The following is a 15,965-nucleotide window of genomic DNA, read 5'->3' as shown; positions in this document are numbered from 1 at the left end:
ATGGTCCATACTGTATGTGATGATACAAACTTAATGTTTGGCTACTATGAGAATAATTGTTTATTTATTGGGTGCGAAAGCTGCTAACAATCCATCCTCTTCTACTGCAAAAAAAGTTATTATTATTCTGCTGCGTTTTTTGTCACTCAACTCCTTCAACATTTTTCAACGTAGAAACTCCATTGACACATCAAAACGTTCAGCTCAATTAGGTATGTGGAGGAAGTCAGTACGTTTTTATAAAGCACTTAAGAGCTTCATAAACCAAATTTCTGTCCACGCCATTTTTTGATTTGATTTTTTTTTTTTTAAAACCTTAAGAGTTTCATGTTTTGTTCTCCAACTCGCATATCCTTGGGATTTGTTAGAGAGCGTCATAATTCTACAGCTGTTGAATAGGAAAACATTTCATTGGATCAACAGTTACATAATGCAACAAATGTCTCGACAGATACCAATCAGCCTTTATGTTTCTGTTTCAATTTATATTGCCACTGTTACGTAAAAAAAGTTGTGATGTGAGATTTCTTTCAGGAAGGAGGAAAAAGATCCTTGTTTATCACTTACCGTAATCAACAAGTACTTTGGACTTTCGCCAAACTGCATTCAACATTCCACCAAAATTGTTTTGTAGCTAAAGTATTCTTACTCACAACTTCCTCCTTCCTTTAACTTGATTCTTTTTTTTTCTCACAAGATAAATCTGAGAAGCGTTAATTCCTGTCTTTGAAGTCCTATCTGGTTGAAACTGGTTTGACTGCATGAAGCTGCTGCTGCCTCAGTTGACTGTCACATTGATTACAGATTGTTCTGTGTGTTTGTGAAGAGACCGTGCACAGTTTTACCAGCGAAAAGTGGTGTGACTTTGAACAAATACTTTTCAGTTTGACCAAGAAGAACACATGATCAGATAGTACATCACTGGTGTAGTATCAGCTCCTGCTGAAGTCTGCAAACTGAAGTCATTTAGCAATTATTAAGCCTGTCTCTTGTTTTGGGCCGTTTGAATACAAAGTTCAAGAAATGTCCTCCTTTACTTGACTGGCAAAGACACTACAGCCCAATTACTTTGGGAACAGATATTGGGATAATGTTAAGTGATAAATCAAGTATCTCAATCAGCAGATTAATGATGAAACAGGCCACACAGACTGTGTGAAGAGGGGTTGATTAATATTAGTTGTGTATTTGTCTTTTCAATCTTGTTAGTTGACCTTCTGTGAACTCTATCTGACCTTCACGAGCCATGTGAGACTCTTTTAAACACCTGAATTCATTATGTAGAAACTGGAATCAACAATTTAAAAGCAACATGTTTTAACTCTAAAGAACCAAATCAGAGTTATTTCACGAACCCCTCAACCAGTGAGAGAACAGTCCACATAACCAATCACATCCTGAGAGCACAACTCTGAGCTAATCAGTGCTTCGGACTCTGATAGATCTCAGCTTGAGGTAATGAGAGCTCAGCTGTTCAGATATTTGGAAGGCCAACTTCACCTGAGGAATATTTGGAGGCTCAAGTGTTTGGGGGAAACTAGAGAGGAAATAGAAAGCAGTACCAGGATTGAAAACAATAAAAAAAGGACAAGAGATCAAGGAGATAAAAAGAAATAAAGGGAAACTAAAGCAAGGACAAGAATCTAAGACAAAACACAAAAAGGACAGAGAGAATTTAAGTAAAGAAAGAGTTTAAAAAGTAAGAATAAGAGGAGATCAAAAGTTGTATCAGAGAGGATGAAGCTGGGCGAGAGGAAGGTGGCGTTGCTGGCCATCACAGAGAACATTGAGATGAAGCTGTTTTCTTCAGAGGAGACCTGCGTGGTGACATCAACACCAGCGAAGGAGGAAGAGCAGAGCGTTGAACAGGTGTGTCTTCTGAAACACTGCATCCGGGCACACAGGTTGAAATGGAGTAAATTAAAAACGACTACAAAACTGTGGTGATCCTCAGACTGCTATGTGGTGTCTTTGTGTATAGTGACAGCCATAAAAAGTTCAAATGGCATGTTCTGCAGGTAAAACAACATTTCTACCCAATTGCCGTATGTAGGCTAAAAAGGTCACTTAATATACATTATGTTTTAAAATTTATAATTGGGGTCATGTGATCTATTAGGACTCTGTATAGTAGGAACTATGGTTATATGGAGTGAGATTAGACACTGCTGAATCCCTCTAAAGTTCATGTGACTGATCCATATGAGATATCAGAGTGATTAAACTGTTACTGTAGCAAGAATATCCTTTGATTAACCCAAGTACTGAAATTCACAATAAAGGATCAATCACCTAAATTACAAATAAACATATTTTCTCACTATTTGTCCAAGTTTTGAGAAAATTCTGCATGTTACCACCCAAACACAATGGAAGTACATTTGTGTTTGTCATGCAACCGTCATCTACAATGAGGTCTGTTATTTATGAAAAGACAACCTGCCGTTTGAGTTTTTCATATAGGCTATATATTTTTTTTCAATGCTTTTGAGGATCAAAAAAAACCAAAAAACTCCATACAGCTCAGTTTTTTGGGGATGTCAGCAAGTCTTAGCTGCTAAAATAAGAATAAGACCAAATAGCTAGATACTACTCGAGTGGTGGATCCCAACCTGGGGGTGCAAGACAAATATGAGAAGACATATTTATGTTAAAGCAAGTTTTCTTTGAAAATCGATGTCTTAATGGAAAATGTACCACTGAAAATTATACAGATATAAAAAAAAAGTAGATAGATCTTTGTCTGAAGGGGACAAAAGCCCAAAAGGCTGGGAGCTACTGCTCTAAGGGTAAGTAGGAAAATGTTTTTGTGTGTGTGATTTGGGTGAAGTGTCTCTTTTTAAACCATAAAGATTCCTCATTATAACAACTTATATACCATGCTTTAGTACAAAATTACAAAGTGCTTGACAAGAACTGAAACAAGAGACAAAGGTAGTCCTGCCTTGTCCAATTCAAAAGAGTTCACATTCATGGAAACGTTATGGTGTTTACAATAATCAAAAGCTGTGTTGCATCTAAAATACCATGTCATTCATGGAGCCTCATTATTTGTATGTGCATGCACAGTAAACATCTTCCTCTTCCTTTTCTTGAACCCAGAGACACCTGGAGCATCCTCTGGTCCCTGACTGTGAGGAGGAGGAACCAGAGCCACAGGTTCAAGGCCCACCCAGGCAGCAGGCCAAGCCCGAAACAGAGCCTCCCACCAAGGCAGAGGCCGAGGCCGAGAACGGCCCCCGTGAAATAGAAATGGAGGTCAGTGAATATGAGGGATGTGAGTAAAAGTAAATACATAAATAAATTGTCATCGTCTACAGTGGAAAAGGATAATTTATGAATGAAATCCAAACTCTCTGTTGAGCAGCTGTTCAGGAGCTTTATGTCCATTTATTTTTTTAGTTTTCATAACCAAATTAAAGCAGTAGTGGGTAGAATTGGAGCAAATATGAATTTAAGAAAGTTATTTTTTAAAAAACGGTCACTATATCCTGACAGTACTGCTTGAGACAGGTAATCTGAAAAAAAAATCATATGTCTCTGTGTCCTGGTGATCAAATATAAATCAATATTCTGGGATTTTTTTGCCCAATGATGCAAAAAACATTCTGCCAACTGCAGGTTTAAATTTCATGTTCTTGCTTTACATTCCTCCATGCAGGTGTTTCCTCCCGTGAGAGTGTCTGAGACTGAGCTAGTGGATATAAAATCATATGATCCTTCTATCATGACCCCGGTATGTCACCTCAGGTTTTATTTTGTCATTTCCTGATCAGCCCATCACAATACATTTCAGTGACTCAACATTCCAGCACGGTGATGTGTGCAAACGATTTTATCTGGTTGAATGATTATCACTGTAACCACATAAAATAACTGGTTAAAGTGGAATTTTATCAGGGTGAGTATCGGCCAGAGGTTTGTCGTGTGCTAATCCTGAGCACATACAAATGTTATTTACTGAGTCAGTCAATCAATCAATCAACACTAATCTATTATCTGTGTCGGAAGTTTCACGCATAGTACATGTCTGCTTACGTGCTTTATTGCGGTCCTTAATGTGGCCCAGGACACATCCGCGTACACACTGCTAAAAGAATGTGGCCATATGTGGCCCAGACCACCTCTGAATGTGGTCTGAGTGATCGGATCTCAATGCGACCTCAATGTGTATTGAGTGCGTTCAAACCTGTACTTAGAGCTGTACACTTGTGATCGGATCACTCAGGATGCATGTTATTACCAGGTCTGAACAGGACATCAGTCAGTTCAGGAGCAGTGTTTCTGTGGGTGAGAGTAACTCCCTTTGGCGTGGACTTTAGGCTTTGTAACTTTGTAGAACTTTTACATGCACAAAAAAAGAAAATGGAAACGGACAAAAGCATAATAGGTACCCTTTAAGACTCTTGTGCAATATGAAAAACTGTATGCATATAGTCAATGTGATTTCTCAATACGACTAATACCCATCTCTCCATTTTACTTCATTTTGTGTGATAATGTGCTGTGTGCTGCAGTCGTCTCCAAGCAAAGCCAGTTGTCTCAAGTGGAAGAGACTGACTAAGCAGAAGACAGGACTGGTGGTCAAAGATGTGGTCTGTCTATCCAGAGGACACTACCTGGCACAGCTGGAGAGGTGGGAGGTGTTAGTGTAGTGTAAGATCATCCTTCTATTGAAACCAAAGGCCAGGTTTCCCTGAAATGTTCTGTAGATATTCCTGTTCCTGAGTGGATGAATGTTTGCTGTGACCCCACTGACCTTTCCTCTTTAGTGCCACAATTGGTACAAATGTTCCACAACACCATCAACACTAATGGTTCGAATGAAATTGAGAGGATGAACACTCTCCAATTTTGACACCCTGTGAACATTTCTCTCGTGCCACCACTAAGCCAAAGTATCAATTTTGGGAAACTGCCATTAAAGTTGGCTAAATACATCCATGCTCTCTTAAACAGCAACGCATTTACAAAATGTAATTTGTGACCATGGTCTTTAGTGACGATCCTAAACTGCTGATGTATATAAATATTCTATTGTTCGATAAAAATATATAAATGAAGTAAATATTCCGTTCTGTTCTTCCAGATACTATGTTCCACGAGGCAAAGAACGAGCAGCTCTAGCGGCCATGGGAATGACTGCTCGCATCACCATTGATTATGATTGGTCGGCCAATCAGATGGAGAGTCGGCTGGCGATGCTCTTCCGGGGGCGGTTTGGAAAACAGGCAGGACAAAAGTTCTCCTTCACATATATACAGGTGTGTTTAGTGTATTTCTATCCCTTTTGACTGTATATTTTACCGGTTCACTCTTTCTTTCTAAGAATTAAGACTCTGGAAAAGTGGAAAGTTTCCCTCCAATTCTTCCACATTGTAGTAGATTTCTATCTGATGCTATGTGTGGTCTCCAGTGTATGCCGGGCTCCAGGGTGCTGTTTGTCCCAGACACCCCTGCAGAGGGCTGGACTGGAGAGCAGGTACTCAGGACCTCTGGACACGGTGCTTTGTACATCCTCAGCCACCAGGACTACCCACAGGTAAAACACAGCTGCTCTGTGTTTCTCTTCATTTCATTACTGCCTTGTTAGTGGTAGAGGCTTTTCAGAAATTGTGATGACTAAAAGTACATTTCTAACAAATGTGACCCATTTTCATATCTGCTTTTATTCCCATTGAAATCTTCCACTATAACTTCATCACAAATTAACCAATTGAAAGAGTCAGATCTGCTCTATTTGTATGCACTACGCAGGATCTGTAAAATGCATTACATGCAATGCATTAGCTTCCCCATAATTCCAATATTATTGCCATCTGTCTTTTGTGATGTGAATGCTCTGGCAGATATGGATTTAGTGCTAAATTGCATAAATATAATGGATGTGACGGTGTGTTGGTTCAAGATTCAAGAGTTTTATTTGCCATTTGCACCTAAGTACGTTGGAAGTGTGAGCAGTTTACACCGAGTCAGCTTTAAGAAAAGAAAAAGTAGAAAAGGCACAAGGTAATTACAGTACAAAATAAGTAACATATTCAACTCAACACAATAAATAAATAAATTATTAAAACATAAAAAGCCCTCAGTGTGGTCAATAAATAAGCTAAACTACCCTCTGCGTAGGAACGATACCCCCAGAATACAAATATACAGTATATATACTCCATGACCATATTAAAAGAACTTGTAGCTCTCATAAAAATATATGTTTTTAAATAATGAATATATTTCAGAGAATAACACAGTGGAAGGCAGCATATTGCACAGCATTTCAGTCCATTTAGTTCAGGTGTACTGTGTGTCAATAATGGTATTGAGGTGAGGTGTGGGGTATTTGTGTCCCTCTTTAATGTCCTTTGCCACCAGTCTTATTGTAGCTGGAAAGAAGCTGTTGTGAAACCAGAGGTGCTCTGTGAGTGGAGATGCTCTCTGGCCTGTGGTGCCTCAGGTTGTATCCTGATTCCCTCCACCTGAACAGAGAGTGAGTTGGGTGGTGTCTGTCCCTCAGGATGCCCTGTGCCCTCCTCCTGCAGCGCTGGGTGTATATTGTGTTTAATGGAGGGGAGGTTAGAGCCATTGATTCTTTCTCCAGTTTTTATGACACGCTGCAGAGATTTCCTCTCAGCCTGGGTAGCGTTCCCAAACCACACCGTGATGCTGCTGGCGAGGATGCTTTCCACCAGTCCTCGGTAGGCCAGGGTGAGGGGCTGACATCCGAGTCCAGCCTTCTTCAGCAGCCTAATGAAGTGCAGCCGCCGCTGAGCTTTCTTCACTGTTTCAGTAGTGTTTTTGGCAGAACTCAGGTTGTCAGTCAGGTGAAGGCCGAGGAACTTCAAACTGTCAGCCTTGTCTGTCTCCTGTATAATGAGAGGCTGAGGCCGAGGATGGTTGTCGTCTGCATACTTAATAATAATGATGTTGTTCTTCTCAGTGGAAACATTGTCATGGGTGTATAGTGCAAACAGTTTTGGGCTGAGGCAGCAGCCCTGAGGGCTTCCCGTGCTGACTGTGAGCTCAGCAGAGATGTTATCTCCCATCCTCACCACCTGTGGTCTGTCAATCCGAAAGTCCAAAATCCAGTTGCAGGTGGCTGTTGGGACCCCGAGGTTTGCTAACTTCACAGTCAGCTTCATCGGCCGGATCGTATTAAAGGCGGAGCTGTAATCCAAGAAAAGTATGCATGCGTATGTCCTGTTACTGTTCGAGTGTGGAGTGAAGTGCCAGTGCCACTGCGTCATCCACTGACCTGTTTGAGCGGTAAGCGAACTGTAGGGGGTCCAGTGAGTCAGGGATCACTGCGTTAATTGATTGAAGAACCAGCTTCTCCGGGTACTTCATGGCCACTAAGGGACCGGTATGATGACATATGACTTGAAACACCTAGGGACTGTTTCCTGTGTGAGAGAGGTGTTGAAGATGTCTGTGTACACCCCTTCCAACTGTTCAACACAGGCCCTCAGGACTCTTGGTGACACTCCATCAGATCCAGCTGCCTTGCATGGATTCACTTGCTTCAGAGCCCTCAGAACCTGTGTGTGTGTCACCTGCAATGCAGTCTCCTCAGGGTTATGGGGGGCTTTTGAGGGGGTGTTTCCATTCAGTCTGTCAAATCTAGCGTAGAAGCTGTTGAGGTTGTCTGGAAGGGTGGTGTCCCGAGCTTCTAACCTCATGTCCCTTCATGTTCATATAGTTTTCAGTAGTATATTAAATTAAACTCCTTAATTTGACATATATTTTTTTCCACAGTGCATACAATTTAAAATACTGTTCTCTCAACAGGCAGAATCTGAGCAGTCAGCAAGCGAGACACCTGTTGTGAACAGGTAAGAAAGCAGTAGCTGTTCCTGCGAGGAAGAGACATTTAAAAATGATTAATGGTGAACCGTATAATTGAATTACCTGAACATACAGTCTGTGCATTGTTTCTTGTAAGGAACGAGTTTTGTCTGGAGGTCATTAAAGAGAGCTGTGAGGACGGAGACAATCCTGTTCCCAGCACCACAGAGGAGGTCAGTACAAAGTAAAAGTACAAATACAACAACTCCATGACCAAATCTTAAGAGTATTTGATTAGTCCAAGAAACTAGGACAGAGAGGATACCATTTCCTCTGTCTCCCTTTTAAATCTGTCTGTGTGGTGTGCAGTTCACATTGGACCTGGATTCCATCCTGAGACTGTTCAGACAGGAGAACCTGGATCGAGACGTAGAAACCCACATCCAGGTGAGGAGGAGAGACCTGCTCCACAGCACTCTGAAGGTGGTGAGGAGGCCGGGCTTCTGTTTCAGGACAACACCCATCGTCTCCTTCAGCGGAGAGACTGACGGCCACAACGGACCTCTCAGAGAGTTCTTCAGGTTATGATTATTATTATTATGACTATTGACTGTGAACTGTAAACAGAGCTTTCAACACTCAGGTTTTCTACACTCCTGTAGCCTGTAGCTAGCCGCTATGCAAATATGTAACTTGGTGACATCACCACATTACTGAAGAAAAGGCGTGGACTTTCGGCTTTGTAACTTTGCACGAACAAAAGAATATATGACACACTGAAGGAAAGGGAAAAAGCACAGAAGCATAATAGGTCCCCTTTAATATTATTATTTGCTTGATTTAGTTTTTAGCCTTGAGATCCAATATGAATAAATATGTTTCAGACTGACATTTACATAATTCGAGGAAGAAATTACTTGCAAAATGATCAACATCATAAAAACTGCAGTGCTAAACAAAACAAAAATGTCCTCATCAATTAATCTGCTGATTTTATTTTAGAATAATAATTTAGTATGTAAAATGACTAGGTGACCTGGATGCTTGTGTTGTTAGACCAACAGTCCAAAGCCCAGAATATTGCTCATTAGTATTTACAATGACATAAAGCAAGAGCAACAAGTCACATTTGCTTCTGATAAATGACAAAATAATGCCAAATAATTTTCTATTGATCAATCGACTAGTCTTTTCAACACTAATATGTTGCTTTGGAGAGGAATTACATGTTCAATCTAAATAATAATAGTACTCTGAATGATGTTATAATGTGTGAATACCTGACAAAAAATACTTTTAATGTCTTCTCACACAGATTGACTTTGCTGGAGCTGCAGCAAAGTTCTGTTTTTGAGGGTCTTCCGGGGCGTCTGTTCTTGACATGTGACCTTGCAACCCTTGAAGACAGGAAGTATTATGAAGCAGGCGTTCTGATTGGCTGGTCTTTGGCTCATGGCGGGCCTGGACCTCGTTGTCTACACCCTGCACTCTACCAGGTTGTGTGCATTATCTTGTGTAGATGGAAAGTTTCCTAAATTACAAGTGCCAAATTATTAATGCCAGTTTAATATCTTTTTTGAAAGCATGACCATACACAGCCATAATGTGACATTAGATCACTGCTTGCTGATGCTTGTTCTGTTGTGTGCGTGTGTTGTACGCAAGCCTTGAATAAAACCCACTGTACATTATGCCTAGCAGCTGTGTTGCTTTGTATTTGCACATTGGTATTCTCTGTCATTGTATTGTATTTTATTGTCACAGTTGATGTGTGGCCAGAATCCATCTTTGGAGGACTTCAGCTGGAGAGACATTGTTGATGCTGAAGCACAGATCCGACTGCAACAGGTAACACACACACACACACACACACACACACACAGACACTCACAATAACAAATAATGCTCCTCTGCTTCTCTTGTAGCTGCATAATTGTACTGATGTGAAGCTGCTTTCTCCCAGTCTGTGTGACTGGGTGTTGAGCTGTGGGATCCCTGGAGTCTATTCAGCCCATCCTGATGAAATACCTTCCATCTATAGCCGCCTGGTCAAACATTACATCTACAACAGGTAGAACACACACACTGCTGGGTGCTGCAAGTTCAGCTGCCCTGAAAATGAATCAGTGCTGTCTCTTTCTTTAGCCAAACACTCAGACCAAATAGCATCTGTTATTAAAAAAAGGCTAGTGATAAGCCAATGAAACAATCACTCAGTCCCTTTGCTGTTCTTCAGGGTGGCTAGTATGATCTCCCAGTTCACAGACGGGATGAACAGCTGTGGTGGATTGTGGGATACGGTACAGTCCCACTGGGAGGAGTTTGTGCCAGTGATGACGATCAAACAGCAGCAGCCTCTGACCCTGGAGGAGTTCAAACGTCTTTTCACCGTCTGCTACAGCCATCCAGACAGCCAGCTCAGGGAGGCTGAGGAGGCAACAGCTGGACACTGGGAAACGGTCCTCACCTTGGTCAGGGGTAAGAATGGAGGGATGCATGGAGGATGGGAACATGGATGAGGAGATTTTAACAAAATGCTGTCCTTGTGCACAATCAGATGGTCAGGCAGATTTTTCCTTTGAAGACCTCCTCACCTTCATCACTGGAGCTGATCATCTGCCTCCTCTTGGGTTCCCCGGACTGATCTCCCTGCGTTTTTACTCCCAGGTTGGTATGAAATGTCCTGAAAATGATGCCGACTTCATGTTAAACAGAAATCTCAAAACCAGTGCTAATGGATTCTACAAGGTGCGGCTTTAACAGGATGAGACATCACAACTATTCCACCTATGGGAGAGACACACTGGCAATTTATTACAAAACACTTGTTTGATGTTCGACCCATCTAAAGGGACATCTTGCTACATTTTGGCTTATCACACAAGTCAGCTATTGTTAAATTACTACAGTATATGCTACAAAGTGATAAACTATACACAGTGGTGTCCTCACTGGTCCAGTATTTACAGGACACTGTTTCAAACTGGAATGTGTCTTTTTATGGATGCAAAAAATTATTTGAAGATTCGTAAACAAGGGAATAGCTAATTGTGACATTTAATCATTACTCAATATTTAATGATGAAATTGAATTACCAATGTATTTATAGCAATGAAGTATTTTAATGAAAACCTTTCAGGTTTGGAATTTCAAAATCTTATGGGATTCTTTTCGGGCTAAAAAAATTAGACTGTTGTCAGGCTATTGAATAGGCGTTATCAGTCGATAAGCACCATAGATGTGGATCAATAGGGGCCTACTACACCCAGTAGTAGGTTTATCATCTATTCACATAGCAGATCACTGAAAGAAGGTATAAAATAACACAACAATGACAGCAGAAGTGGAAGTCAGCAGCTGTAGCATAGATATCATAAAACTCCAAGTAAGGTGGGTATTGAGGATGATGGATGGGACACTAACAGGGTTTTCACCCAGGAGGCCAGGATTCGCATCCCATGTGAAACTAACAGCCTGTAGTTGTCTTTGTGTTCACAAGCATTAACTTTCGCTTTTGAAACATAGTTATTTTAAGCCAAAAGACAATGTTTTTTCCCTAAACTTAACTAATTGTTTTGTTGCCTACGCCTAACTGTTTTTTTTTTTTTTTAAATTGTAGTTTTTTTTGCCTAAACCTAAAGAAGCCTTTTTGTTTGTGTTAAAAATGTAACATTTCATTCAGTTTTACGTGTTAGAAAGTGTTGCTTTTAAGTTTCACTTTTACTACGCAGTACACCTCTACTAACCCACATCTATGGTGCTTATAGCGACCGATAATGCCTGTTTAATGGCCTGATAACAGCAGTGAATGGGACAGGAGTCCGATCTCTGTCCTATCAGGTTGCGCTTTATTAGTCAGTAATCCAAGTAAGAGATGTTCGAATTAGTTACTGGAATTTCTGGATCTTAAAATTGGGGAACCAACAATGGAAGTTTTTGAAATTGCAAAACTTGAAACTGGAATTTCAAAGTGGTGATTTCAAACCACATACATACAGATAGATGGTTTTCAAAGTAATGATAATAATAAATTGGACTTATATAGCACCTTTTAAGAAACCCAAGGACGCTTTACAAAGAGGGCACTCAAAATCAAACTAATAATAAAACGGAGGAAAGAACTGTAGCGAAGTAATTAAAAGAGTAATGGGTAGAAAGAGTTAACCGAGGTCATAGGCCTTGATGAACAGGTGGTGCTTGAGGTGTTTTTTGAAAGTGTCCAGGGATAATGCATTTCTGATTTCAGGAGGGAGAGAGTTCCAGAGGGCGGTGCTGAAGGCTCTGTTGCCCAAAGTTCGCAGCCTGGTGTAGGGGGGTGGAGAGCCGACCAGTGTCAGAGGATTGTAGCTTCCGGGATGGAGTATAGGGGTGGAGAAGGTCGGTTAGGTTCTGGGGGGCAAGGGCATGGAGGGATTTGTATGTAATAAGGAGGAGTTTATAGTTGATGCGGGACTTGATTGGAAGCCAGTGAAGGTGGATGAGAGTCGGGGTGATGTGCTGCCAAGGCCTAGTGCGGGTGAGAACCCTGGCAGCTGAGTTCTGAACATACTGGAGCCTGTCCAGGGCTTTGCTGGGTACCCCGGACAGGACTCCATTACAGTAGTCCAGACGGGAGGTAATGAAGGTGTGGATGAGGGTCTCTGCCACGGAGACAGAGAGTGATGGTCTAGAAATGTTTTTGAGGTGGTAGAAGGTGGATTTTGTGTTGGATTTAATGTGTGACTGAAATGAAAAGGTGGAGTACCGGATTAATTAAGAATATAAAATATTTCTTAATGCTATTATAATGATGCTAATGCAGTGTTATTTAAATTCAAACATTAAGTGTTCTTTTGTGGTTGAAGTTCACAATTAGGAAGATTAGAGATAAATCTTTATGTCTCATTTTCCCCTTGCCTTGAATTAATTTTCCAGGATGCGAGCATGTCAGGCGTGCGTCTGCCTCACGCCTCCACCTGCGCTCTGGAGCTCTTCCTGCCAAGAGGAGCAGCAGGGGCTGCAGACCTGTTGGCGCTGCAGAGCAGAGCCGTGCATGAGGCACTCGGCTTTACATGTTTCCAGACAGGAGATGGAGAGGGCAGCTGCATTGAAGTGGTGACAAGTTTATGAAGTGGGGACACCTTCCTGGATAATTGAGGTCATGCTGAAGCTGACTTTGTGGGGCTCAAAGATTTCTGCAGAATACGAACAATGTATAGGTGCTCCTAGACTAATGTTTGTATTGTTTAACCCTTAAAAGCCTTAAAGGCCATTATTAATTCAGAGTCAGGTGTATAATAGCAGCTGTGCACATACTATCATTATTGTGTGTCATGGGAACAACGATGTCTTTTAGAAGAGTAGGAGGGAATGGTTTAAGAGTTGTGGCTATTGTAGATCAGACATGAATTGTGTTCACACACCGTACTCAGTTGTTGACGCAGATAAAGGAAAGTGAACTTGAAATATGTACCCCTACATGGATGAATTTTTCAAGTTAAGATTGTCATCTGTGTTTTGTTTTAATCTTTTAATAGTTATTCCAATATATTGTAGATACAGATTTCACCAGAGTGCGTCTTTTTGACATCTTACAAAATAACTAGTGTGTATACTTCTTGCATTGTGTCTCTGCTGATATTTATAAATTGTTATATTGAAGAAATGTTTTACAAAATGAATAGAAATTAATTAAATTTGTCACTTATTATACTCTCTTGTGTTTTCATATAATGTTTTAAGGCAGATCTCAACAATGAATGTGTATAATTATATTTGCTTTAAAATCAAAGGTTGAATAGGTTTCTCTTCAAGGATTTATTAAAGAACACAAAGAATGGGTACTTAAAATAGATGTCTCTTTATTCATCATTTTAAAGGGCATAACACAAAATAAAATAACATAACTGTCAGTCTTGTGTTATAAATCTTGTTACACCAAAGCAAAACCAGTAAGTCTATAATGGTCTTATAGCCTTAAGTGAACGTGAATGGAAACAAAATGTACAAAACAAAAAAAATAATACAAAACAGTTTGCTGCGTAGCATTGCAGCAAGAGAATAATGACTAAAAATGACTGATACATACTGACCTATGTTCAGGGTCACACATGGTTTATCTTGCTTAAATACGTCACTTTTTTTATACATTTATATATATATTGCACACCTAGTAAACTCAATACCAGGAGAGGCAAATTTACTAAATGTACAAGAGCCTGAACAGAGGGCAAAACCACACATGAATAAACACTTAATCATTAATATGTGCCTCGGGTCATGTAATGGAAATGTTGTTAAAAGTTAATCTGCGCACAGAATGTCTTTGACTTCCTTCTCTGTACTAAAATATTTCAAGGTGTTGTTTTATAGCAGGAGTTCCCATGCAACAAACAAGCAGTGCTTTCATATTCTGGTTGGAAAGATACATTCTATAAGCTTGACAAATAAGTTCTTGATGGCAAAAGACAAAATAGATTCATATTCAGTAAACATGTCTTGCATTTTGTCACCAACACTTGACATATCTCTCATTTCCCTTATTTGGGCTATGAGGCACTCCCCAAGGTTGTTGTTGCCAGTGTTTTGTGTGAAATCTTTCCTCTTTCATGATGAAAGGGAGGAGTGTTTCCTGGTTACCAAACTTGGCAGCACGGCAGCTGCTCCTCTAGTTACAGAGCATGGGAATTATTGACACCTCTTAAAAACCTCTTTAGCAGGTCAGATTGCTTGGTTTGAGCTTCCCATTGTTCACATTCAACGGACATCTCCACTATTCACATCATTGGGAATATTGTTTGGGGATTATAGAGTGAAAATTGGTCCTCAAGTTGACGAGTACAGAGATTTTTTTAATGTAATTTGACAAAAATGATGATAATAAAGGCAGAAGATGGGACTGAATCTAAATGAGTGCAATCTAGGTACTTCTGATGATTTTTGAGATATTGATTGTAGATCACCGCAACACAGTGGAGTACAATGACATTTGATGTGTTGTGCTTAAACTGTTGAAAACTCAAAAGACATACTCTTTTCTGATATGAAATGGTTGAGGTGATTTGCCCCTTTACATTGTATTCAAACAATATCAGCACAACCTTGAATTGCTGTCTTTATACATCCACATTAAGCTTCTATGGGGCAACTCTAACCCTTTGAATGTTTGTCACACTGACTGTGTGGTCGGTTCCATTCAGGAGCTGTTCTCTAAAAAACTAAATGGAGAGAAAACACAGAGATTAAACATCAAAAGATATATCTCATTCTCTTCACCCCACCCTTTATCTTGTGTATATGCATTATCATTGATAATATTTGTTTTAGGAGCCTTCACAAAACAGTAATTTTACACATTCTGTTTTACATACCTGTTTAACATGTTCAGTAATGGTTCCATTGCTGACTTCCCCAGAGGAAGTTATCCTCATTTGCAGTACCAGTAATACCACGGCTGTAGACATTAAAAAAAAAATCACATGTGGAAATAAATTTTTCTATTCAGCTTTGAGAGCTTTGCTCATTTTTGTTTGACAAAATAGATTTCAAATGTGTAAACAGTCTAACCCATGGGCCTCTTTCTAGACATATCCAAAGATGACGGTAACAGAGTAACTCAGAGCATGGTGAATGTCAACTGTAAAATGCCACATCGTAGATCTAAATTGGGACAATGGGCTTTCCCCATGAAGGGCTGCAAACTCTAGAACGCATTACCAACTAAAATCAAATCAAATTCCAGATATGAAATCTTTTACAACAAAGGTTAAGTGCTAAAAGCAAACCAGAGCTGTACCCATTTTAGCTTATTATACTATAAATTACCAAGGTACATAGTGTATATGTCTTGGTGTGTTGTGTGATGTGTGTTTTATTGTATTTCCACATTTGTATTGTATTGTGGTTTTATGATAATGAAAGCTTTATATTTTAATTACAGTTTTCATGTAAAAGCCCAACTGGGGAAAATAGTTGAACATTAGCAATAGTTATAAACTGTCTAGGCAGCACATCAGTTTAATGCTTTGTAGAATGTTCTAAACAAATTTTCCATGTCAATTGACATTATTTGTGACCCATCAAACTGGTAGAGCTACTTAAAAAATGTACTGCATTGTATGAAATGCATTTGTCAGGGTGAGGTCAACCCTTCACTTATTGGTTTCAATCACATTTAATGAAAACTTACTCCAGAAAATTCCTGCAT

At 40.0% G+C, this 15,965-nt stretch overlaps 1 protein-coding gene across 2 annotated transcripts; it reads left to right on the top strand.

The window, feature by feature from the left end:
* The first annotated feature begins 1,466 nt into the window (after window positions 1–1,466).
* LOC119489002 lies at window positions 1,467–13,660 on the top strand. Of its 2 annotated transcripts, XM_037771101.1 has the most exons (15): window positions 1,467–1,869; window positions 3,103–3,258; window positions 3,662–3,736; window positions 4,518–4,636; window positions 5,090–5,264; window positions 5,417–5,542; window positions 7,783–7,826; window positions 7,937–8,012; window positions 8,149–8,360; window positions 9,095–9,275; window positions 9,544–9,627; window positions 9,705–9,850; window positions 10,016–10,257; window positions 10,337–10,446; window positions 12,695–13,660. In XM_037771101.1, exons 1-15 carry the CDS (start codon window positions 1,738–1,740, stop codon window positions 12,887–12,889), a joined length of 2,073 nt encoding a protein of 690 aa, XP_037627029.1. In that variant the 5' UTR covers window positions 1,467–1,737; the 3' UTR covers window positions 12,890–13,660. The 2 variants fall into 2 exon arrangements, with proteins under 2 accessions (XP_037627029.1, XP_037627030.1); XM_037771102.1 differs by lacking the exon at window positions 3,662–3,736.
* Window positions 13,661–15,965: the final 2,305 nt, after the last annotated feature.

The sequence above is a fragment of the Sebastes umbrosus genome, chromosome 5 (assembly GCF_015220745.1).
Source record: "Sebastes umbrosus isolate fSebUmb1 chromosome 5, fSebUmb1.pri, whole genome shotgun sequence".
In the NCBI taxonomy this organism is placed as follows: Eukaryota; Metazoa; Chordata; class Actinopteri; order Perciformes; family Sebastidae; genus Sebastes; species Sebastes umbrosus.
This window is presented reverse-complemented; position numbering and strand designations above follow the sequence as displayed.